This window comes from Dendrobates tinctorius, unplaced genomic scaffold (genome assembly GCF_039654945.1).
Source record: "Dendrobates tinctorius isolate UK_male_01 unplaced genomic scaffold, ASM3965494v1 ptg000006l, whole genome shotgun sequence".
Lineage (NCBI taxonomy): Eukaryota > Metazoa > Chordata > Amphibia > Anura > Dendrobatidae > Dendrobates > Dendrobates tinctorius.
Genome location: NW_027361674.1, coordinates 12,650,886 through 12,678,178, shown reverse-complemented (window position 1 = coordinate 12,678,178; position 27,293 = coordinate 12,650,886). Strand labels below are relative to the sequence as shown.

The window sequence follows — 27,293 nt, the reverse complement described above, 5'->3', positions numbered from 1 at the left end:
AATTTCTACATTTCTGTATTTTTTCAGTCAAGATGGGGTGCAGAGTGAGAAAAAAAATGAACGTTTTTGAATTTACCAAATGGCTGCAATGAAACAAAGAGTGAAAAATTTAAAGGGGTCTGGTAATTTCCATACCCACTGTTTGAGTTGAGAAAAACTGAGTATACAGTACTACAACAAAGGTGTAAAAATTGAGATTTCATAAAATGGACCTTACTATAACGTATTCGATGCAACCTCCTGAGGTGTATTAATGGATGCATTACAGTCAGATTCTTACACTGACATATTTTGGAGCTAATGATTTATGAACACAGTCATATAATACAGCTATATTAAAAGGAGTCATCTGTTTTTTTAAAAACAAGTGTTAGGGACGGGGGAACGCACTAAATAATAAATAATAGAAAGTGCGTTCGCCGCCCGGAGTCCACCGTGCAGAAGGTGTTACTCTGCTGCCAGGTAATGGCGGACACTCAATATGACGGTATATTGCACGCCGGTTGAACATCACTCGGTGTGCGCTGGGCGTACTCTGTTGATTCACAGAGGCGCCAAAGCAATAAACATAAATACCGAGCCTGTTGGACTCTCAGGTCTCGGCGGAATGCACACACGGTATATGGTCACAGGACTAGGGCCCAAGACACAGGGTCAGTGTCCATTAAGACCTACCGTGCGTGCGACATAGCTACCGCGGACGCCGACAAGTGCTGCTGACTGCAGTGCGGCGACTGACACAGCCGCTATACCACAATGCCCAGGACAGGGCGCACTGTCGGACGCTAGTTCTGTAGTGATGTGCACTGTGGCCTGTAGCATGCCACTGACTGGCGCTGACTCTATGACTAAATCCCTATCCACACACGTAATATCAGAGGGAGGGAAATCTTAATGAGTCAATCGCAGGTTCATGCATCCATCATCATTCACATAGGTAGCAACTAGAGGCTATACTAGCGCATGGCCGAGCGGCCATGTGAACCTTTTATAGCCAGGACCTTCCGGAAGCTTCCAGATCCCTGAGATGGACCAATCAGATCTGGAGAAGGACCTGGGCATGTGACTCCCGAACTCCAATGGGAGATCGTCTCATGAGCATGCTCAGTGGAGCGACAGAACGACTTAGCCTCTGGAGTGCCTTGCTGCTGATCAGCCTGCACTGCTATTACTGGCCCAAAGGTGGCAGCAACAGCCAGACCCACAGAGCAGGTCTGGGCAGAGCGTCGGGAACGACGGGGCTGCTGAGCAAGCTCCTCTGCGGTCGATGGGGAATGTGTTATGATTGGGTCACCGAAGAGGAAAACAAGACCAAGCTAAGCCACAGAAAACCAGAGAGGATGGTAACTAAGCTGATTGCTGACTGAGCGCACCTATGATGATTCTAGACGCCTCAACAGAGCCGGAGAATTAAATAAGCCTAAAGCAAAAAAAGGGGAAATCTAAACTGCCCCAGAGCAGACCCCAAAGGAATAGATAGCCCCCAAACATATATTGTCGGTGAGACAAGATGAAAACACAAACGCAGGTAGGAAAATAGGCTGAGCAAACGATGGGGCCCACACTAACTAGACAGCACAGGAAAGGAAAGACACTGTCTGCAATCACTCAAAAAACCCTGCAAAAAATGTCCAACACGTCTGATAGAAAAATACTGAAGTCACTAGACTTCACCCACTATATCAGCACTCTGGCATATTCTGAAAGCAGAGCAAAAAGAGGCCAATATAATAAGGGAAAAAACAAACTGGCACAAGCAGTAACATAAGGACGGAAATTCAGCACAGCCCCAGCCGGGGCTGGCTGACCACACAAAACTGAATAAACAAAACCAAATCAAATATGAACAATAGCAAAGAACACTTAGCTTGAGCATGCAGGGACTGAACTGGAAACTAAGACCTCAGGAGGCAGGAGAAAATCACCAGCAGGGATAGAGGGAGTCGGTTGTCTTAAATCCAGTCAAAAACTCCAGATGTCCAATCGTCCTCCTCATTATCAGGTGGCAGGCCTCTGTTAATTAGATCAGCTCCATTACCTCCTGTAACCACCAGAGGGAGCCCGGAAAGAGAACTTGCGACTCCTCTGTCAATACAACCAGCTCCACTACCTTCACTAGCAACCAGAGGTAGGCCTGAAAGTGAATTCACAACAGGAAGAATGTGAGGCTCTGGATTCCTGGTGTGCCGCTGCAGGAACCCGACGCCTAACACTACCCCCCTCCTAGGGCCCCCTCCCCCTGAGCCTTCCAATCCATCAAATAAAGTTTTTTGCCATGTACCACCCTGCATCCCACAATGGCATTGACCTCAGACTCGTCCGAAGACAAGTCTGATGTCCCGGCAGATCACTCGGAAAACTGGGACATGTGAATAGGTTTGAGAAGAGACACGTGGAAGGCGTCAGAGATGGCTAAGTCGCCGGAAGCAAAAGTTGGAGCGGAGCGCCAATGTGTGTCGGTGGGCACCTTCATTCACTCCTTAGAGGCTAGAATGGCATGCGGGGTGCGACCCAAACTGTCGCGAACTTCCGTTGCCCGGTCTGCCGCCGAAAGGTGATACCGTAACCCAGCCGACCTCTGCTTAGAGAACCTGCTCCGGGCACAAGAGGCGCATGCCTGAATGTATTTTTTAGTGTCCCGAGCCCTGTGCAGCCACCAATAAGACCTTGCCAGGAGTTCTGTGGTCCGCTTGTAGCCAAAGTGACCACCCAGCCTGGATGCGTGTGCCCACGTGAGAACCTTGACCCGCAGGTGAGGCGGGACAAAGGTCTTGCTCGGCGACACTGACACGAGGGTGACCAGAGCCACGGTCCTCAGATTCCCAGTGGGGGGGGCGTGGAAAGATCCGCGGGCACCTCAGCAGAGGCTACTTGGAGGCTGCCCCCATGCACCTTCCCACACAGCCCTTGCTCCATCCCAGTATTCTCCCCGAGGACCACTCTATATGGGGGGAATGGCAACGGAGCCAGGGAACCCAGAGGAGCACTTGGTCGATGCCCTCTGGCATAATGAGCAGAGACAGCGTCTCATGGTGAGATGGTGGAATTGAGAGCCTAAGGGGTGCTGTTTGGTGGGTAATCTGGGATGATAAGGTCGAACCGTTGACCACCCCGATGGGCACGGGGCGAGGAAGTGGCACCAATGGAATAGCGTGCTGTTGGGCGAAGGCCGGGGACATAAAGTTCCCTTCTGCCCCGGAGTCCACCATGACCTCTACCTCCCAGGAGGAAGCACCGCTATCTGACATCCCTCGGAATGCCGGTTTGGGGAGAAGGCCTCCATAGCAAACAGACCCCCACCCTTTACCACTGGACGCAACCATTTTTTAGACCGCTGTGGACACCTGTTAGACAGGTGACCAGACTGTCGACACTGGTAACAGCATGTGGAGCTTTGTGCCGGATGCAGCTTGGGACCGGCACAGGACACCTCCATGGGCTCAGGAGCTAAACTCTCCAGCTCGGGAGGTTCAAGAGGTTCAGAGAGGTTGGGAGCCAAGCTAACCTTCCGTCTGGATTGAGCAAGCTCCAGCCCGCGCTCTGAAAAATGGAGATCAATGCGGGTGGAAATGGCAATCAGCTCTTCCAGACTTACGGGAACCTCCCTGGTGGATAGAGCATCCTTAACGTGCTCCCTCAAACCTCTCCAGAACACAGGGACGAGGGTTTTATCAGGCCATTCCAGTTCGGAAGCTAGTGTCCGGAAACGGACGGTGTACTGGCTGACCGACAGGGATCCCTGTGTTAAAGCAAGTAACTTGAGAGAAGTGTCGTGAGTGACCCGGGGCCCCAAAAAGACCTGCTTTAGAGACTTGAGAAACTGAGAAGCGCTCAGAACCATGGGGTCACCACGCTCCCACAGTGGCGTGGACCATTCTAATGTCCTGCCTGACAGGAGGGAGACAAAAAAACCCCACCTTAGCCCGCTCTGTAAGGAATCACGCAGCCAGTAACTCAAGCTGGATAGAGCACTGGCTCACGAAACCCCTGCAGATGGCGCTGTCACCAGAAAATTTATCGGGCAACGGGAGGCGGGACATTGTCGGCACAGGCGTGGATGTGGCCCCACGCGAGACAGCCTCTGCGACTGCCCGGGCAGCAGCTGCAGTAGCATTCGCAGCTGAGGTGGAACTCTCGAGGGCCGCCAACCTGCCCTCCAGCTGCTGAATGTACTGTCGAAGCTATTGCTGCTGCTGGTCTGCCAGACCCTGGCGCTAGTATAATGTTAGGGACGGCCGAACGCGCTAAATAATAAATAATATAAAGTGCGTTCGCCACCCAGGGTCCACTGTGCAGAAAGTGTTACTCTGCTGCCAGGTAATGGCGGACACTCAATATGGTGGTATATCGCACGCAGGTTGAACGTCACCCGGTGTGCGCAGGGCGTACTCTGTTGATTCATAGAGGCGCCAAAGCAATAAACATAAATAACGAGCCTGTTAGACTCACAGGTCTCGGCGGAATGCACGCACAGTATATGGTCACAAGACTAGGGCCCAAGACACAGGGTCAGTGTCCGTCTATACCTACCGTTTGTGCGGCGTCGCTACCGCGGATGCTGACAAGTGCTGCTGACTGCAGTGCGGCGACTGTCACAGCCGCTATACGACAATGCCCAGGAGGGGGCGCACTGTCGAATGCTAGTTCTGTGGAGAACGCTAGGGAGGGGAATCTTAATGAGTCATTCGCAGGTTCATGCATCCGTCATCATTCACACAGGTAGCAACAAGAGTCTATACTAGCGCATGGCCGAGCGGCCATGCGAACCTTTTATAGCCAGGACCTTCCGGAAGCTTCCAGATCCCTGAGATGGACCAATCAGATCTGGAGAAGGACCTGGGCATGTGACTCCCGAACTCCAATGGGAGATTGTCTGGTGAGCATGCGCAGTGGAGTGGCAGAAGGACTTAGCCTCTGGGGTGGCTTGCTGCTGATCACCCTGCATTGCTATTGCTGGCCCAAAGGTGGCAGCAACAGCCAGACCCACAGAGCAGGTCTGGGCAGAGCGTCGGGAACGACGGGACTGCTGAGCAAGCTCCTCTGCGGTCGATGGGGAATGGGTGACTGAAGAATGTGAGGCTCTGGATTCCTGCTGTGCCGCTAACAACAAGGTGACGACGTTGCTTAATTTTATGCTAAAATAAGAAAACCATCATTACTTTTCTTCTGAAGCTCCTGCTGATCCTGTCTCTCTGCTGATTCCCGCTGGTCTTTGTCCACAGGGCTCAGTTCTCACATTTACAACATGTGACCGCTGCAGCCAATCACTGACCTCAGTGGTGGTGCTAGGTGGCACAAAACATCCAGTGATGGGATTTAGCAGTAAGGGATTGTATACATGATTTCACTGCTACCCTATAGTCCTGTTAAAAAAAAAAGATCCAAGGGGAGCAGTGGTGCTGGTTTGGCATGGGCTTAGGTAAGGAATGATTATTTTTTGTGTTTTAAAGCATAATCACCATGTATGAAATTAAAGGCAATGTTCACCTACTCATCCAATTTTTTTCAATGTTACACTACATCTAAACTAAAAAAAATAATTTTGCAGGAAGACCCCCAGTGAATCCAAGCCATGCAGCCTGAGTCCTTTGTTCAGCCACCTATGACTTCATAAAGGAGTTATGGAATTACTATACGCCCTAGCTGTACATTGTATAAATTTCCCCAGACTAGGGCAAGCACATGTCTGAGTCTCGAGTCAATCTAACACACACGGGAAGAGAGATACATAGAACAGCCACTAGCAGCTAGGTAGCAAAATTGTGTTTACTCTCTATGAGTAGCAGGGGTCTTGTTGGATCTGATGGCGCCAAAACTCGCTGCCAAAGGACCACCTAGAAAGGAGCTATGATCTTTCACAGGTTTTGGGAGATTTATCTCCAAACCTCCAGGGGAGGCGATTTAGGTTCAGCCCAGAGGGCAGGAGGGGAGTGACCCAGACGATTAAATGCTTGTGTGCAGCATTTCCTATTACTTTTTCTCTGGGAGGTCACGAGGACATCACATCCTGTGAGGACAAGTCACAGCGTGGAGAACAAACGCCTCCCATGTGGCAACTCCTCACCTGCAATCCAGGTCTTTCATCGAACTAGTAACTGTGACTATATGTTCTGTTTATAACCTTTGTCCTACCACTATTGTATTTGCATATATGACCATTAAATATGTATAACCAATGGGTATATATATATATAATGTATTGTCTAGTGTGTCCTTAAGGCAATTAATTATATGATTTAACCTTGAGCTGCTCTTTTATCTCAATCCACAAATCTACACATTCATTTCTCGGACTAATCTCACACACTACTGGGGGCTGGTCCCTGGTCCGCTATAACTTTGCTAACGGATCAGGAATTTATAGACCGAGGAACTAGTGGCAGTCCTTTGGGGTTCATAAGGCTCTGTTTCACTGGGGCTAGTGAACGGGGCCTCTCAGCCTGTGAGGGTTTCGGGTGAGTTTGGTGCCACGTCAGTGACTGTGTGGGCCCCACCTTCTCTCACTCCCCATACCCCCCTAGGCCCTTGTGGACAGAGGGGGGGGACTGTGTAAAACTGTGCCAAGCTAACCTTTACGTGTCCCTAAGGGGTGCAGAACGTCATGTTTGTACAAGTGAGGAGACCTTACTACGTGATCCCGCTGTCATAATATTGACGTCAGATGGGGTGACAAGGTGTGGCATTTATGTCACAAATACTTACAACTGTTTTTCTACACATCTGTGTTTCCATTGTAACGGATGTGACAGAGTCACTGGGGAAGTGATGGAGGGGAGATATGTGTCACTGTGCATGATGGCGTCAATTATGTAAAACCAGAGTAGTTTCCTCCAGCACACTATGTGTTGGAAGGATTAAATGTAAGTTATGTTATGGACTGGTTTTAGTGGACCTTCATAGAGTGGGTGGGAGGAGGTCCACCATTTCTCCACATGCAGAGTCCAGACAGGACCTGTGTGATGTCAAGTTAATGTGCTCATCACATGATGGAGGAGTCACATGGTCTGAGCTTAAATGGCTAATGGCCAGAACTTATTTTCTCAAGCTTGGTTTATGCTGTCAACAATAAACCAAGCATTTTCTTAAAGAGACAGTGTTCCAGTTATACCTCTGTGTCCAGCCGAGTGAGACGCTCTACCACACAGACTACAAAGAAACTTGTAGTCTGATCCTGAGGTCACACTATTTCTTCCATATTGAATTTCTTTCTATGGGTATGTGCACATGACATCCCTTTTTATGTAAGGCTGCTTCAGGAAAAAGCCGGTCATCTTTCTGTAGCTGACGGTTTTGTCATAGTTTTTTGCACCACCAGTGTCTTTTCCCCATACTTTCTAGTATAAAAAGAAGGTGGCTTCCAAATGGAGCTGTCCGAAAAATGAACAGGTCACTTCAATTAACAACTTCATGGTTTCTGAACCTTGAACTGGTTACAGACTGATCATGTGGACAGCAATGTTGTTTTAACATTGTTTTGTTTAACTGCCTTCGGATTGGTCTCGAGCCATGGCAACTTGATATATGAATGCTCAGTAGGAAGATCAATCCTGTGCAAGCCTAGATAGGTCCACCAGAGTCTCCTGAGCTGTTTACTTGATAGTATCAAGTCAGTGGGTTGCTGGTCTTCCTCTTTGCCTTCCTCCATCAAATCTTCTGACCATGATGTCCTTATCCAGTGATTGCTGTCTTTGTATGTGTCCAAAATAGGCAAGTCATAGGCATGTCTGGTTTGATTTATTCCAAAACTATTTTGTTTGCTCTTTTTGCCTTCCAATGTATTCATAACATCCTTCTCTAACAGCACATTTCAAAGGAGTCTATTCTTCTTTTGTCTTGTTTCGTTATTGTCCAGGTTTTGCATCCATTTGTTACCACAGAAAAGATTGTACTATGTACGAGCCGTGTCTTCGTTGCCAGTGAAATGTTCCTCGATTTGAAGACCTTGTCCATTGACTTCATTGTTGATTTGCTCATAGCTATTCTCCTATTCACTTTCTGTGTCGTCACTGCATTTTGAGTGATCATCAATCCAAGTAGGTTGAAGTCCTTTACAACTTCCAGTTTGTCGCCGTCCATCTCAAATGTGTCTCGGTTGTACCTGGCAGTAGTCTATATATTTGTCTTTTTTGTGTTGAGTTGCAGTCCCATGTTTGAGCTTTTCATCTTGACAATTGGTAATAAGTACTTCAATCCATCTTTGCTTATTGCTATCAATGTTGTATCGTCCGTGTATTTATGATTGTTGATGATTCGTCCAGCAATTTTGATTTCTTCTTTTTTTCTACGTCTAGCCATCCTAAAAATAGCTTCTGCATAAAAACTGAACAGAAATGGTGACAGGATGCAGCCTTTTCTGACGCCTCACTCTACTTTGAACCATGCCGTGTCGCCGGGTTCTGTTTGGACTGTAGCTTCTTGGTTGATGTAAGGATTCCTAAAGAGACTTATCATATGGTTTGGTACACCAATGTCCTTCATGGTATTCCAAACCTTCTGGTGATCAACACAGGTTTTAAATTGATGTGCATTATGTTCATTATTTGTAACATTTCACTATACACTTTTTCAGGTGGGTTCTATGCAAAATCCTCCTGACCAAGACGTCATGTGCACATAATCTATTAAAAATTTGATAGGCTTGCTAAAAGCAGACAACTGATAGACGAGTGCTCGAGTACAGGATAAGACTACACAGGTTTTGATTTTTGCTGTTACCATGGAGACACATATGTCTGCATGAGAGTTGTAGGCACCAAAAGAAAAAAAATACTCATTTGTGAACGTAGACATATTCATTTTAAAGGGGTGTTTTTCTGTGTGTGTGCACATAACGCAAGCATATATTTGCCTTTTTTTTCTTGTTTCCTAGGGCTATATATGAGCCACAAATATAGGAGAACTCGACTTAAAAAGAACCAACTTTATATACACACACAGGAGTTTGTAAACTAAGCATGAAGGCCCCCCAAAAGAGGTTGTCCTTTAGCAAATCAATGAAATATCTGCAAATGGGTTTTACAATGAGAATTCAAGAGGCCAAATGCAGAACGCCATTGTTAGTTCGCTCATATAAATTTCCTCATTTCACAAAAAAATGACCTTCGCCGGTTACTTATGCAATGGAGAAAGGAACCCTCCAACTTACGGGATCACACATTTCCTCTAAAATTGAATATCATCTCGAGTAATTGAAAATCTTTTGTGCTCTGCCATCTTTTTTTCATATTTTTGTGTAGCATCTTTGCCTAATAATTTTTTTTTTTTTGGTCAGAATAAAATATCACCATTACAGTTAGAACATTTTCTTGTCAGATGTGATCAATTTAGCAAATGAGATAGTAAATTACAGCACCGACAAATGATTGCTAACCACTTTTTGAAATAAAATTTTTATATATTTCTAGAAAGTTTTTTTTCTCCCAGAACTTTACTATGCCCATAATGCTATATCAGACTGTAGATTGTGTGTAACTAGGTTCTAAAAATATGTTGTTCATCTAACTAAAAATGTGTTTGTTTTTGCTTTGTTGCCACAGAGACATTATCCCTGTTCATTTCAATTTACTTTAGCTACTTTTTTATTTTTTTATTTTTTTTTTAGTTTTATTAATATTATTTAAAACTTTGAAAAAAGCAGAACAAACAAAACAAAAAGCACGGGTAAGTACAGCAAACCATGGTCCAACTAGTAATCTTGGATGCCATTAAGCTGCTTTCAAGGTTTTCATTTTTTATTTTTAAATTATCTTAACATTGACTTGCAATTATACAGATCATTATTGCATTTACACCTGTTTTTTGTCAAAAGTTTTTAGTGTTTTGCACCTTTGCTTGTTCTATATTCCTCTTTCAATTTGCGCCTTTTCTAAAATCAGTTTTTTTGCTTGTTTTTTGTTTAACGAACTAAAAAAAAAGGAAATAATGTGGAAAGATATTGGGGTTTCCAAATGTTTTCGCCTGTTTCATTCTTTGCCCAAACTTTGGAACAAATGTGCTCCAGTCCTCCCTCCTTTAACCGGAGTGATTTTATGCTTACGTTAAACTTTTGGAGCATTTTTTGCGACATTTTAGTGGGTTGTGTGAATTTTTGTGCTAAAACGTTGCAAAATAGGTTAAAACCAGAAATAAAGAGCATTTTTGACTTGGCGCAAAACTCATGAAATGTGTGCGCTGTTTTGATGAATTTGGTTGAATAAACGTCAGCAAATCTCACAGGACAAACATGACATAGAAAAATCGTAAATGACCAATTAGGCCCAATAGTTTTTTGGGGGGTTTCTTTGCACCTGTACATTTCACTCCCTAAGTTTAACCCCTTCCCACATTACTACTGGAGGTAATAGTTACAGTATATACAGCTGACACACTCGACTTTGCTCCTGGCCTGGCCAATTTAAGTTCTTGGATGCTATGGTCAATAGAGGACACGGCATCTAAAGTGGTTAGACTAACTAAAATCTCAGGCCAGTCATGCCTATATGCCTTTTTGGCCTAATGGGTTACTAGTTAGTGTAGGCTTGGGGCTACAAGGCAACATGCTTGCATAACATTGAAATTGTTGTGTTGCATTGTGACATTGCATCCAATGACGGTGAAAACTGTGGAAACACAATAAATGTGTTATTAAAAATTTCTTATTAAGACAGTTAAAAAAATTGGATGTGAATGTAGAAATATCCTTTAATGCACTAAGTATAATAAACAAAGTTTAACATAAAATAACATTTTTTTTATTTTTAGTAGTATGACATAAAAAGTAAAAACTACAGGAATATGTCAGAAAAGTATACACTACTTAATTCAGGTTTTTAACAATAAGTCTGTGCTGCAATATCACACACGAACTCGAATAGTGCTCTTTCTGGAAGATAACAGCCATATTTTTTACTCTTATCCACTCATTTAACACTATGGGGAAAATGGTATAATAGCAATTCATTATAAAACCATGTTATAGTTAGTATTTTTTTTAATAAACCACTCATCTGTCCAGAATCAACTGTAGTCATTTTAATATATAAAACAATATATACCGCAATCATCATCAACAAACAAAAAGAAAAACATAAGACACAAAGTTTCATACAGGTTCAGGGTTCATAAATAATCTTGTGGATTCGGCTCTGGTTCATTGCAAATTAACTACAGTTGAGCAAAAAAGATTTGCAGGTCCCTGGCCGGTAATCCGAGTTTGCCGAACGAGAGCCTCGTTATCCTCCTCATACCTGCTGATTGTGGATGACAAACACATTATATCGCAGGCGCCTGCTAATCAGAAGAAGCTTTGGTGACGCCGTTAGGAAGAAGGTTCGATGACCACTGGTCCAATGAATATGGACTATTGGTGGACATCTGTATCAAGTTTCTCCTAATCTTTTTGCTCAACTCTAGTATTAACAGAATTTTTGATTATTGCAACCTGCTTCCCCCTTTAAATAATACATTTCAAAATTATAATAGCCATTACAATCATGAGCAAGTATAAGCTACTGCTCTTTTTTCTTGTTAATCTTTTTTTTTACTGTTTTCCAGAGTTAAATATCTCTTTTAAGCTGGTTTAAAACTTCCGTGTTTCAGCACAATGATGTCTGAATTGGCTCAAACTCAACATTCTCATACTTGCCAATGAGGCTGTTTCAGTTGGGTCAGGAGACCCACGATCAGTCCGTGCATTGGGATCTGTACTGGGACCATGAAACATGCATGTGTAAAAACTGGCTTAACGGAGTAGCAATCAATACTGAAACTTTTCTTAACCCATCACGTTAGTATTTAGGGTTCATGTGTTGCACCGTGTATTCTGGTTCCCCATTCCCTGTACGAAACCCATATGGCAATTTAGATCTATCCGTTTTGGTGTTATCAATAGGACCATGTGTCCGTAAAACCCGCTTAAGTTGGTCGAAGATTTCATAATCCGGAACGGCCAGGGTGTTAATATTGAATCCCATCATTCTGGTGATGGTCTCTCTGAAGTCGACAAGCTGCAGAATAAAATAGAGATCAATGCATCTTAACGCTGTACTTTCTCAGGATCTGCCGCCCGTAGTATAGATTCTTAACAAATCATTTTCGAGGGAGGGAAAAATCATCTCTCTTACATTTACCACCTTGATAATTAAACCTTTTCTAAAAACTCTTCACAGGTACTCAATCTATCTCCCAAAAACACCTCCTAATTGCATTTTGGGGGTTGGATAGAAAAAAAAACTTGTTATATTCCATCTTGAAGGCCCATTTTTTCCAAAAAGACATTTCACAAGATCTACGGGACAAAAAACGTCTTTATTCTTAGGTATTGTTATAAAGTCTCTTAAAGTTCTCAAGTGTCTGCAAGTTACAACTCCCCCCAAAAAACTATTTAATGAGCGGTTTTAAGAGTTGCTAAAAAGATACTAATGATTCACTTTAATATATGAAGTGTACCTGTTTTTCTCTCCTTGCTACCTCCTCGAGGGCTCTCTTGGCTGTGTGCAGCTCATTAGTGACTGCTTCCACCATCTGCTGACACCTCACTTTCTCCCCTACAGACTCGTGCTCAGTGTAGTCCAACTCTGTTTTCAAGCTCACTACCTTTTTAGCAGCTTTCTCCTTAATTTTCTCAAGCTTTTCTAAAGACTTGCTGAGAAGCTCAATGGTTTTCTTCTGGTGGTCGACTTTCTCCTTAAAAAAAGAAGAGAGCGGGTTGCCAGCTGGAATAAGCAAAACTCCTCATGGTACATTTTAATCTGTGTACCAGTATATTACACAAAGAATTTATTCATTTTATTTCCTTAAGATACCTTTAGTAGTTAGGTCTTAAAAATTATCTAAATATTTTTGAGGGTTCAAAAGGTCCATACACCCATGTCTGCTATGCACCACTTCCAAACCAGCTAACCACCATACCTCGTCCATCCACCATCCTGCATACTAGATGTGTAAAATCTAACATCCACAATCCTTGCCCTCTGTATCTCTTGTAGGGACCAAAGAAGGTGATGAGCTGAGAAACTTGGGCTCAAATACATCAAAAGTTGAATTTTGAACCCCACATTTGATGAAGCATGCGCTGGAGTAAGATGCTTCAAATTTATTAAGAGTCGTCGTTTTTCTAAGCTTCATCAACTTTTCTAAAAGTTAGCTGATCTAGCTAAAACTGGCGTAAAAATGGCAAAAGTAAATAAATTGTGTAACTAAAAGTTGCACAAACATTTTGTGATGTTTCGACAAGTTTTAAGACAGAATTCAGGCAAAAATTGTTTGATGAATTGGCACGTTAATCATTTTTTTAGGGCTGACTTTACATCCAGCTTGGAGCTGGGGTTTCTTAGAGGGTTAACTTGGGTGATAGAATGCTGATCGGTGAGGGTCTGAATGCTAGGACTCCTATAAATCCCAAGAACAGGGCTTCTTGGGAGACGAAAGACAAGACTTATTTGCCTGTTGCAACTTGCATTTCTATAAAGTATGTTTGCCAGGGCTTTTAACCATAATTCCAAGTCGATAAAACCAGAAGTGATAAAGAATAAAACAAAGTCAAAAGATTTTTCTTAATATTTGATAGATATTCTAGTTTGTATTGCTGAGGTTGTCTGGTCAGAACAAGTTATCATCTATGCGGAGGATAGGAAATATCTTGATGGTCAGTGGGTGTCCCAACACTGGGACATGCACAGATTTGCAGAATGGGGATTTTTTTTTCCTGTTTCAAAATGGAGGGCTAGGTTGGGTGCCTGATTTCAACTCCAATCATGCTCTATGTGAGTTCTGGAAAAAGCCAAGCATAGGGCTTGGCAGCTCCATAAGGAATGAATTGAGTGGTGGTCAAGCATGTGCTATGCCACTCCATTCTAGCAGGAATAAAAATGCCCCATTTTGTTAATCGGCACAGGTCCCAGTGGTTAGATCTCCATTGATTAACAAGTAAAGATCTAACACCTGTGGATTGGCAATAACTTGCTTTCACCAGAGAACGCCTTTAATCATTTGATGTAAGCACTTATCTGGTCAAACTCACAACATATGCTTTCCCTGTTTGGATTCTCATATACGCAGTAGACATAGAGGAATTGAATGCTTGTTGGTGGATAGCTTTCTACTGTTTGATTACATCTGTTTCCAAGCTGAAACTTTGAAGATTTTTTCTAATTTGTTAATGGTACCAGACGAAACCCTGAAAAACAGCCACACTATCAGGAGATTAGTTGGCTATTTTTGAGGATTTCATCTGATACAACAAATTACAAAAGAAAAGTTCAAAGTTTCAGCTTGGAAACAGATTTAACCAAACTAGCATTAGGGACTGTCTATAAGAATTTGAAAAATGTCACAGTCTCAATACGATAGGTCAGATTTATCAATACGATCTAGTTCTTCGTAAACTTAAGGTGCATTTTTGGTGGTTGATTATAATAAACAAGCGCTCCTAGGAACGTTTGTTTCCCTATAATCGAGCAGTGTAAACAGTCTGTAAATTACTTGACAAATGAGCAAAACTTTTGTTTGCCAGGTAAAATGATTCTTAAGCTTGCTTAAAAATCAACATTCTCGGCAGCACATCATCCTCTGTAAACAAGACCTATGCTGCCGAGAACAAAGACAGACTGTACCAGCCAGTAGGAAGCTGCTCTCAAGGCTCCAAGTATGATTACTGTGTCAAGTATAGCGTGGCACTACAGCAAGGTGCACAAGTAGGTTACCCAGACCAAAGTGAATAATAAAGTAACTTGGCACTCAACTGAATGATCCTTTAAAAACGAAGTTTTTATTTTATATGCAGTCCTAGAAGACGTTTCGGCCCACAATCGGCCTTTGTCAGTCTGCTATAGTAAATGCAAAATAAACAGAGATACAAAAATCATGATAGGTCCTCATAATTGATACAATAATGTCGAACATACATTTTCAGTATTGGTTTGGACATATAATACAAATCTCAGAGAAATACATCGAAAAATTTTATAGAAAAAAATCTCAGAGTATATGATGACGATGTGTCCTGCGCCCTGCGGGCGCGGGCATTGTCCTGCCTCCACTTTATTTATACCTGTTGGTTACAACAAACGGGGATACCAGACGAGCGGTGGAAACTGCGTCTAGCCCGCCACATCCGTACCTCACACCCACAGGGTAAGCGTCTTTATATCTGTACTCCTGCTGAACCACTTCCTATCTGCCCTGTACCATGGCATTTTTTTTCACTGCCCAGTATGTGCTTCTTTCTTTTACAGCCTCATATGGCCTCTTTTTTCTACCGTGCTATACTGCCACAGCATTAACAGGTAGATTCATATAGAATATAGCATGCAATGTTCTCATAATTACAGTCTGACTCCATTTCATTTTACATTGGTTACAGACTAACAGCCTCAGTACTTGAAGGGATTGTATCCTATACTCAGTGCCTCTATTTCATGTTGATTTACCAGGTATATATTAAATGCACTGCCTTACACCAGTCTTCATCTGCGTTTATGTTTCACAGTTTATTATCTCTTGTCCACCTTTAGCACAGCACAGCACGCACTAGTGCCAGCTGGAAGCACAAATCTGCATTATACCATAAAGCAGGGATAATTATAATACCCGTGGAAGCGCTCGAGTAGCGCGAAACGGCCGTTGTCAGCCCTTGACACTCATGTTATCACATCCCCGACGTGACATGTAATCTTGTGTCATTAAACTTTCACACTAATCCCGTTGAGTGCGACCCTTTTGTCTTGGATTGTCCCATTGGTCTGCTACGAGGTCAAGCACCCGGGATCCTGGATGTGAGCGTACCGCCGGCTGCAAATCACTGATCCCAGCACGGTAACAGCGGTGCCGCCCGCTTCTCTTTGTTTTATAATTATAATACCGCTGTCTCTTTATAATTATCACCACAATACGTCTGAATATCCTTGAACCACTCCATTTAATTTATTATAGGAATCCACATAGATTCTTGGTTCTATATCTGGTCATTATACCGTGATAGCAGTCGGGTATGTTATTTCACCATTTATTTAATTCATTTTTTTCTTCTCTTCCACCTGGTTCTCCTGACACATCGTCATCATATACTCTGAGATTTTTTCTATGAAATTTTTCGATGTATTTCTCTGAGATTTGTATTATATGTCCAAACAATACTGGAAATGTATGTTCGACATTATTGTATCAATTATGAGGACCTATCATGATTTTTGTATCTGTGTTTATTTTGCATTTACAATAGCAGACTGACAAAGACCGATTGTGGGCCGAAGCGTCTTCTAGGAGTGCATATAAAATAAAAACTTCGTTTTTAAAGGATCATTCAGTTGAGTGCCAAGTTATTTTATTATTACCCAGTATGATTACTGACTTGGCCGGAGAAAAGATTTGTCCTAGTACAGAGCAACAAGCATTTTGTCACGGGTTTACGGCGACAGAGAGGAGCCAGAAGACCGCATCGTCTGATTACTCCTACTCCTGCACAGATCAGAAGCACTTCACCTGCTAATTAAACGGTGTAAATTTCTATTGGCATTGCAGGGGTTAATCTCAGTTGATAGCTCCTAGAGCTAAAGCTCTCAGCTGTGCACTGTTAGCCATTTCCATCTCCTATTTAATCTGAGCCCTGACTAGCACTCATTGTCTGAGATAGCTTTTGCTGCAGGTTATTTTGGTGATTATTGGAGAAAGGCGTTTGGTGTGCTTATCTGTGACTGTTGCTAGGTTTTGAGTGTGAAATATTTCCATTTCTTCTTCTACTTTGGTTTAACCCCATCCTCCACTACCTGGTGTATACCTCTGTTGTTTATGTGTGTGTATATTTGTATGCTTGGTATTTTTCGTTACCTCTGTTCGTATTACCATGTTAGCCTGGTTGGTGTATTACGGTACACTACTACTCCGCTCTTCCCTGGGTGGGAGATGAGTACAGACTGAGGGGAGATTCAGGAGCTAAGGCATGGTATGTGGCCTCGGCATCTTCACCATCAGTAGTAACTCAAGAACAGGGTGAGCTAGGGCGCCCCTAGCATTAGGAATGGGGAATGAGCCCCTGATCCTGTGACTTCTGACAACAGAGTCGTGAAACATGTACAATCAGGAGGTCACAGTGCAGACAGCTGGCAAGAACTTTTGTGTCCTCATGTCCTAGTACCAGATCACCTAACTAATATTGGACTTGAGGAGTGCCTTAAAATAGGACTAATGGTCCTAAATGAGATCCCATATGAGCAAGCCATGTAGTTGCAAAAAAACAAGAAAAGCTGCAAACTTCTATCTGCTGATTTTTTTTACCTAACTGATACTATAAAGACACAAGGAAGAAGCAATGCATAATTTCTCACTAAACTTTCTAAAGTGGCGCGTTCACCTTTAGATCGCTCATATCGACAAGCTGAGCTGTCAGGTTTTGATTAGCAATTTTCATGTCACTGAGCTGTCCCTGGAGTCTCTCGACCTTCTTCTGCAATTTTTGGGCTGTCATAGTTGCTGAATTTTCGGCACTCAGGAAGGTTTGATGCTCTTTTTCTATTTCATGTTGTTTGATTTTCTTCTCTAGTTGTTCGATTTGTGAAGATTTTAACTCTAGTTTTTCCCTTTGGGAATTCACCTGCAAAGATATATTTCTTAGGTTACTAAGGGAAGCAGGTCGATGGGTCAGTAAAGCAATGGGAATTTGGGAATCTAGAGTCCTCATAAAATGGCTCAACTTGGGGTACAACAGGAAATAATAAACACTAAGGTAAATGCACTAAATAATATAGAGGCATGCAGAGGGCAACAGAAAGACATCAGGTGATATGGCTACAAAAATATGGCAATTGTTGCTTTTTTATAACATACTGTTCTGTAAATTTTGGAAGGGAGAATTAAGTGCACCATTGAGCACCAATGATGTCATCACCCAAAGCCTTTAAAAACTGTCTCAGGCACCCAAGTGTGCCTAAGTATTTAGAAAGTATCACTCACTTACCACGTCTTTGTCAAGAGTTTGCTTTTTGTTCACCCTTGACTTGGCTCCAGTAAAGTGTCTAATTATCTTCTCTGCTAATCCTTACATCTATTCTAATACCAGTGTTAAATCCAAGCTCAGTCCATTTTATCAAGGTGAAGTCCACACCTAGCATTCTGCAATCAAGTTTCCAGATTACCAACTTCTCCTCTCAACTATTCTCAGTGCTGTCCACACCTTAGGGCCCCGTCACACATAGCGACTCACCAGCGATCCCGACAATGATATCAGCATGTCAGGATCGCTGGTGATCTGTCAAACAGAAGGCTTCACCAGCGATCAGCACCAGCGACGCCGAGCACGCGGCGTCGCTGTGTACTTTAGTTACCAGCCCGCTGATGCAGGGAGCTGGTAACTAAGGTACACATCTGGTTTCAAAGGGGTGTGCGTCACTTAGAAACCCGATGTGTACCTTGGTTACCAGCTCCCTGCATCAGTGCGCTGGTAACTAAGGTACACATCGGGTTTCTAAGCACCGCCAGGTGCTTAGAAACCCTGCGCTTAGTTACCAGAGCGCTGATCGCTGGTCTCCCGCCTGTCACACGCAGCGATGCGTGCTGGCCAGCGGGTGACCAACGATAAAAAAAATGTCCTGGCTATTCCAGGACGATCAGCGATAACCGGCAAGGGGGCCGGTCGCTGGTCAGTGTCACACACAGCGATTTCGCTGGTGAGATCGCTGTTGTGTCACAAAACTTGTGACTCAGCAGCGATCTCGCTATGTGTGACGGGGGCTTTAGTCTCTGAAATCAAGGAATGCACCCCTACAAGCAAGTTACTAGTTTGCCAATTCATTTTTGCTACCTTGAGAGAAAACCTAACCCAGTTGCAAGTTTCTTATTGCATATACACCTACTATTCCTTTGTGTACCAGCATTTCTGCAAGCAATTTACCAGACTATCTATACATCTACTGTCCTGTGTGTATCTGCACACCTACTGTTAGGCATCAGATTCCTGCCACTGCACAGCAGGAATCCAGAGCCTTGCACCCAGCAGTCTCCCATTCTTCTTCGGCCGCAGTGGAGCCTGCTCAGCAGATTCGTTGGTCCCGGCGCTCTGCCCAGGCCAACTCCGTGGGTTTGCTTGCTGCTGCCACCTCTGGTACAGCTATGACAATGCATGCTGCTCAGCAGCGAGATTCTCCAGGGACTAAGTCCTCATGTCGGGCCACTGATCATGCCCGTGGAGTGATCTCCCATTGGAGATCGAGGGTCACGTGCTCAGGTCCTGCTCGTGTTCGGATTGGCCCATCCGAGAAGCCAAGAAGGTCCCGGACGCCCGTGGCTATAAAAGGTTCGCATGGCCGCTCGCCCATGCACTAGTATAGACTGTATTTACAGACTATGTGGAGTGAATGATGTATGCACGTATGAATGTCTCTGGTGAATGACTCATTAAGAAACCCTTACACTTGGTACGCATGTGTTGTGCAGCCTAGCCTGCTAGCGCCCAGGCTTAGGCGTAGGTAGGTCTGAGGTTGAGTCAGGCATCTGGCCTCACCAGGGACTCAGCATGCCTCATTGCACGTGCTCCATAGCCAGCGCCTATAGCGGCGCTCGCGGCAGCGACACCACGCATTCAGTGGGCCTAGAAGGATTCTAACCCTGTGTCCTTGGGGTAGAGTTCTGTGGCCGTACACTGTGCGCTCTTTGGCCGAGCTCTGTGAGTTAACAGGCTCCGGCATCTACTTTCAGCGGTGGTGCGGCTCTGTGCAATAACAGAGTTCAACCTGTTCACATTGGGTGACGTAACCCACGTGTGACTGGTTTTCACATCGCTTAATTCTTCCGCCATTACTTAGCAGCAGTGTACCACCTCTGCACGGTGGACCCGGGCTGCAAACGCACCTACTATTATTTTATAATTTGGTGCGTTCCACCAGCCCTAACTGTTGTGAGTTCATTTTCTGGTCTACCAGTTGTGAGTTCTCCTTACAGGCTCCCTCTGGTGGTAACAGGAGGTAGTGAGGCTGATTTAATCAGTAGAGATCTGCCACCTGATAATGAGGATGACGATTGGACCTTAGCAATCTCAGATTGGAATATGAGGTAGAGAAAATATTGGATTCTCGTTTGGTTAGACGGAGACTCCAGTATTTGGTCAAATGGAAGGGTTATGGCCAGGAGGATAATTCTTGGGTCTCTGCCTCTCATATTCATGCCAATAGATTGGTTTGTGCTTTTCACCGGGCCCATCCTGATCGGCCTGGTGGCGTGGATGAGGGTTCGGTGACCCCTCCTCAAGGGGGGGTACTGTTGTGAGTTTATTTTCTGGTCTAGTTGTGAGCTCTCCTTCCTGGCTCCCTCTGGTGGTAACAGGAGGTAGTGAGGCTAATTTAATCAGTAGAGATCTGCCACCTGATAATGAGGATGACAATTGGACCTCAGGAATCTCAGATTGGATTTAAGACAGCCAACGCCCTACTCTGGTGCTGGTGATTCCTTCTGCTTGTCAGGTCTTGGTTCTCAGCTCTGTTCCAGTCAGCTCAAGTTTTTCTGCTAATGTTCACACTTGATTTTGTTGTTCTATTCTGTTTTGTGTGTGTATTGTAAGAGTTCCAATGGATTGTGATGAATAAGAAAATGCTCACACAAGAATTGAATTTACTAAATTGATTTACTTAATAAGTGATAAGATTAAATAATAAACAATATAAAACTATAAATACAAATGCATTAATCAGAAACAAGCATTATTCATACGTTACATTATTCAGATAGACGTCGACCAGTCATCCTCCATGAGCCAAGAGTGCCAGAGAATATGTGTCCTAGTTCTTTTAAAATGTCCAGCTAAAAGGTGTGTCCAGCCCCACCATATGGGGAATGATGTCACAAGTCTATTGTCAATTGGCTATAAACACATCCCCTCAATACCTGTTTTAACCAGTATATAATACAGGAAGTTAGAGGGGGCCTCATGTGTGCCACATGGCAGAAATACAGCAAGCTTGAGGAGGGGCTTCGGAGGAATGTTTACCCACCCAATCTAATTATGGCAATGAAGGTCCTTTGTCGGTAGATAAGTGTAAGCCAGTTATTTGGTCTGCTTGGACAATTTGACCATCTGGTTGAAACAAGTTTCAATGACCTTCTTGGAAGGTTCAAAGAGCTGATTGAAACTATATCAATAGTTGGTATTAATTAATTGGAGTGTTGAAACCATTAAAAATAACTCATAGTATACATTCCACCCCTTGGTTTCAATCACTTTAATTAATTAACCTGCCACTAAACTATACCATTTTTCATTATTTGCATTGCTCATTTATATATATATTTAATTTTTTTGCTACCAATAGAAAACCGCTTTGGTAAAAAATAACATCCTGGGCTTAAAACAGAAAAAATCAAAACTAAAACAACATTGGACCAACAGGTAATGAAATATCAAATGTCTGTAGAAATCTTCTTTCTTCGGACCTTCTTTACTGCAATTTTTAAATGGGTCTCTGTTGCAGGGTAAGCACGGGGATTATTATGCCCTCATCACTTTTGGGTGACTTCACTACTTTCCCTGGTTAGCAAAAGAACAGACAATCTGTCCTTGCCCTTCATGACATTAACCCCTCGTTTCTCCAAAGCAATGGGTGAGGGAAGTGCAGGTGTCCATGGCTGAGCATAAGAGTACCTTTCATCTTCTATTGCTGCAGCTGTTCAGGGCCTCACTTTATATGCCATTTGCATCAGCTGGCAGTCATGAGGATTCACTGTTGTGAGTTCATTTTCCCCTTCACTACTGAGGCCCGAGGAACTCCCTCTTCTGGTGAAGAAAGGTAGTGAGCCTGATTGTCAAACACCTGGGGCTGATGATGATGACTGGCTGAGTGGAGTTAATGACTGGATATAAGGCTGCCGATGCCCTTCTGGCCTGCGGGTGATTTCTCTGTGGACTTCTAGGAAACCAGTCTGATTCCTGCTCATCTAAAGCTAAGATTTCTGCTTTGCCTTTTTGCATTAGTGTTTTGTTTTCCTTGCTTTTCTGGATTCTGCCATTCCCTGCTGGGGTGAGCTGAATCTCCTTTTGCCTGTTGCTCTGTCTTCAGAATATTCCTGAGTACTGACATAGCTTTTTTGAAGCCTAGCATCTTCAGGGCCTTTTTTACTGTCAGTTGTTGGCTCTTATTTTCCTAGGGTTTTTCACGGATTGCAGACAGCAGCCTTCCTGTCCTTTCCTATCTAAGCTAGCTGGGGCCCCATCTTTGCTCAGTCTATCTTTCTGTCTGTGTTTTGTTCTTTCTTCTTGCTTCACCGTCATTATATGTTGGGGGCTGCCTTTTGCTTTGGGGTCTGCTCTGGGGCAGTTTAGATTTCCCTTTCTGTCTTTAGGCTATGTAGTCCTCCGGCTGTGATCGAGGGGCCTAGGGCATCGTAGGAGCCCCCCACGGCTACTGCTAGTTGTGTTGATAGGTTCAGGGGTCTGCAATCCGATAGCTGCCAACTTCTCTGGTTTTCTGGACTTAGCTAGCATTTCTATTTTTGCCTCCTACGGTGACTCAATCATAACAATTCACCCTGGTTGACGGTTCAGCATCATCTGGGCTCAGTCTCAGCGCTCAATTGGACATCTTCAGTCTACACACAAGACACAGCCTGCACTGAGGGAAAGTGAAGTTCACAATCATACTTGAAAGTTCCAAAGTCTTGGCAGAGCTAACTCAGTCCAAAGCAACAGTCCAAAATAACTCAGTCCTGGTGGCTTGTTTTCCACCCCTTGATCAAATGAATCAAACAAAATTACCGTAGGTTTGTTGGTCCAAATTAATTGTGCCCAGAATGACCTTTGAAATTTTCTACTGTAGCAAATATTTCTACTCTAGATAATAATACTACATAAAATATATATCATGTGTGTATGGACTTACACACTGATCAAACACATCAAATTCATGTCAATCACATTTGCATAAGAACGATGATCATAATTACCAGTACAATCATGTTCATGGAGATCACAAAATATTGTTACTACTAATCAGAATCAATACAATTACATGTTAAGGAAAACCGAACCCAAACCAATTTGCTATTAACCCAATTCTAGCAAATTATTATTTTTACATAATATACACATTACATCAACACACACACTCTGGCTTAACCTAATGCACTCATTCAGTAAGCAGGAGAGATTCTCATTTACATATAGACAAACACACACTTTGGGTACTCACACATATGCATTGCATGACTCAGGTGTAGGTAAACAAAGCTATATCAAGACATTAACAAACTTAGCATTCATTGAAATCATTTAACAAATATATATTCCTCAAAACCCAATTTGCACGGGAGCTCCCAAAAAAATAAAAAAATGTTAAAACTCAAAAATAAGTCATAAAATATCATCTTATATTAGGTAGATGGACTCCTTTTTCACTACTGCAGGAATGAACAATTTACTGTGCACTGTATTAATTAAAGTTAGTTAATTAAATGGCCAAGGTTTATTCTTTCACTCCTGCAAACAAAAGGTTAATTACACCCCCCACCCCCCAATCCAACATGTAATGGACTGAAAAAAAAGAGAAATAACAATTCCTTTAAAAACCAAGAATGCTAAACACAGTACACTTAAAATTCAGAAAATGAGCTCATAAAAAATAAAAAATATACCAAATAAAAAAGTAAAAATAAAAATACCACGTGGATTTTTTCTTTGGCTGTGAACCAATTTTAATCAAGGGATATCCATGACAAATACACAAAGCACATACAGTGGGAATACAACACTTAGTACAAATAAGTCATCTATTATCTTGTCAACCCCCCAGTATATTATCAGTCATCTAACTTTAGGTCAGTCTTACATTCATTGTCTGTACTGTCACACCCTTTTTTCCTTGTATGTTCCTCTCATGGCTCCCACATACAGAATCATCTTATATCTGCTGTGGTCTTTTGCCTTTTAAAACATCAAGGTCTATTACAAACCCTCAGGTGAGGAATGCACATTTATGTATCACCAAGACCAAACACAATTCATATATATCAGCCAGCGCATACGTCACAGTATGCTCACAGGAGTATTTCTCTAAGAAACTCTAGAATGAAAACAAACATCATTACACATCAAAAAATGGCAAAACTGTTCAAACAACAATTTTCAGGGATATTCAAGAACTTTTATAATTAGTCCATGAGGGAATCTTGGCAGGGGGTGTAGTATGTCATGGTATTGGAAGAGTGCAAGGGGCGGTTACAGTGGGGGCTTTGCATGCCTCCATCAGGTGTCCCACCTCTATCTTTCCAACCCCCTATCTCATTTATCGTCACCCTCTTGGGTCTGGCAAGTTGCAGTTTACCTTTTCTTCTCATATCTTGCCATCTCCTCAACAGGTCACTTGTAGAGATCCCATCTGTCTCCTGGAATGGAACCCCACTAGCTATCAGGTCACAAAACAACTCCGTCCTGCTCTTTCTAATTTGGGTATCATCCTCTTTTCTCCTTTCTTGATCTACTCTCTCTACTGTACTATTTTTTGATACTTTTGCTCTCTCTAGAGCAGATAGCAGGGAGATTAGATTGCATGCTATGTAGACAGTAGTGGAATTTCCCATAAGTGCACTGAACATAGTGAACAATGGGGCTTTATATGACGCTGGGGCACCTTCTATGAACTTATTCTTCATCAATACTGTCAATATTGCAGCATCTGGTCCCTTCCAATCCTCAACAACAGCAAAATGATCATTCAGATCTGGCTCAGGATTGCGAGTTATGCCACCTATACCTGCGATTTCTCTTAGTCTCTGAACTCCATCTGCAAGAGTCTCCCATCGTGTCTGTGGTATTAATTCCATGGGAGAGTCATACACATGTGCCACAGAATCCCTCACCAAATGCAGCAAAGAGAAATTCTCTGCAGTGTCCCTTGCACGCCTCATTTTTAGACGCACCATAGGATCAGTACAAATACTACAAAGTCCTACTGCCTCAAGACGGTTCAAGATTATAGTATCGGCTCCCTTATCCCATAATCTGAGAATCCATGCTAACAAAGGTTCTCCTGCTTGCTGCCTGTACCTGGTAGCTAATTCTGTTAATTCTCCAGTTGTATAATTCCTAGTTTCTTCGGTCATTGAAACTTCTGCTCCTGTAGATGCGTTTCCTGCATCCATCCTATCTCCACTACGCTGTGTGACTTCTCTCCTAGTTTTAGTAGTCACAATCGGTCTGGCTTGCTTTTCTTCCCCATTTGTCTCGCTGTCAGAGCCTTCCCATTCTAGCAAATCTGACCATTTCTCACGTGCAATCATGGTTCTAATCTGTGCAGTACAAATATCTGACACTGGCTGCTGTCTCCTCCTGCGCCTATTCTTATTCACATTTTTCATTACATAAGCTTCAAAATTCCTTTGCATATTGTCATGCTGCTTCATTTGGTCTCTCAAGGCTGATTGCAAGCTAATCCTTTGCTCTATAGCTGTATGCAGCTCTAAACGCAAACTGTCTATCTCCTCCTGTAATCTTTGGGACACTTGCACAAAAATCCATCCAACGGCTGCTGCAGCTTTCTGCTCTTTTGCATCATACCTTGAGAGATCAATTTTTGCAGCCACTTCCTGGGGATTTGATAACCGCTGTCCCTCCATATACTTGTTACATTCCTGTGCCATTTCAGTCCACTTTCCTGGTAACACCCATTCTGGCAAAGATCTGACACTACTCTCAACTGCTTTCCTACTCTTAACAAACTTATTCAATTTTGCAAACATTTTTATTCAAAACAATCCCACTTCTGACACCAATTTCTATTGTAAGGGTTCCAATGGATTGTGATGAATAAGAAAATGCTCACACAAGAATTGAATTTACTAAATTGATTTACTTAATAAGTGATAAGATTAAATAATAAACAATATAAAACTATAAATACAAGTGCATTAATCAGAAACAAGCATTATTCATACGTTACATTATTCAGATAGACGTCGACCAGTCATCCTCCATGAGCCAAGAGTGCCAGAGAACATGTGTCCTAGTTCTTTTAAAATGTCCAGCTAAAAGGTGTGTCCAGCCCCACCATATGGGGAATGATGTCACAAGTCTATTGTCAATTGGCTATAAACACATCCCCTCAATACCTGTTTTAACCAGTATATAATACAGGAAGTTAGAGGGGGCCTCATGTGTGCCACATGGCAGAAATACAGCAAGCTTGAGGAGGGGCTTCGGAGGAATGTTTACCCACCCAATCTAATTATGGCAATGAAGGTCCTTTGTTGGTAGATAAGTGTAAGCCAGTTATTTGCTCTGCTTGGACAATTTGACCATCTGGTTGAAACAAGTTTCAATGACCTTCTTGGAAGGTTCAAAGAGCTGATTGAAACTATATCAATAGTTGGTATTAATTAATTGGAGTGTTGAAACCATTAAAAATAACTCATAGTATACAGTGTGTGGTCAGCCAGCCCCGGCTGGGGCTGTGCTGAATTTCCACTCTTATTTATCTGTATTTGCCAATTTGCTTTTTGTCCCTTATTAGATTGGCCTCTTTTTGCTCTGTCTCAGAATATTTCAGAGTGCTGATATAGTGGAAGAAGTCTAGTGACTTCAGGGATAATTTTGTTATCAGAAGTGTTGGACATTATTTTGTAGGGTTTTGGGCAGATTGCAGACAGTGTCTTTCCTTTCCTCTCCTTTCTAGTTAGTTTGGGCCCCATCGTTTGCTCAGCCTATTTTCCTGCCTGTGTTTGTGTTTTCATCTTGTTTCACCATCAATATATGTGTGGGGGCTGTCTTTCCTTTGGGGTCTGCTCTGGAGCAGTTAGTTTTCCCCTTTTCTTGCTTTAGGCTTATTTAGTCCTCCGGCCATGACGAGGCGTCTAGGTTCATCGTAGGTACGCTTCACGGCTGCTGCTAGTTGTGTGGTTAGGATCAGTGATCTGCAATCTGCATAGTTACCAACCTCTCTGGTTTTTCTGGGGCTTAGCTTGTTTTAGGTTTTTTCCTCCTCGGTGACCCATTCATAACAGAATCACCAGCTATACTGCAGATTCTAGGGTACTCAAAAGCAGGGAAAAGTTGTTAAAAAAAGTGTCAGAATTTTTTTTTAATGTATTTTTTCCTCTTTTTCTCTGGGGCCGTAGGAGGATTTTTTTTTCCTAATGGAGATTAAGCAATTGTCTGATCATGTGGAGCAACTTGCTGCTGAAGTGCAGGGAATTTCCACCTACCTCATTCAGTCACATGCTGCTGAACCTAAGATCCCTACTCCTGATGTGTTTTCTGGGGATTTTTCTAAATTTCTGAATTTTAAGAATAATTGTAAATTATTTCTTGCCTTGAAGCCTAACTCATCAGGGAGCTCTGCGCAGCA

General features: G+C 42.9%; 1 protein-coding gene across 2 annotated transcripts in view; it reads right to left on the bottom strand.

Annotated features, from left to right (window-relative positions):
* Positions 1 to 10,995: 10,995 nt before the first annotated feature.
* LOC141085415 (coiled-coil domain-containing protein 170-like) overlaps positions 10,996 to 27,293 on the bottom strand; it is a 169,015-nt gene continuing 152,717 nt past the window's right edge. For both annotated transcript variants that reach the window (XM_073570770.1, XM_073570777.1), the window contains 3 exons: positions 17,327 to 17,566; positions 12,427 to 12,663; positions 10,996 to 11,984 (listed from right to left, as the gene is read on the bottom strand). In XM_073570770.1, the coding sequence (XP_073426871.1) occupies positions 11,766 to 11,984; positions 12,427 to 12,663; positions 17,327 to 17,566 (696 nt within the window). In that variant the 3' untranslated portion in view covers positions 10,996 to 11,765. The remainder of the gene's footprint in view (positions 11,985 to 12,426; positions 12,664 to 17,326; positions 17,567 to 27,293) is intronic.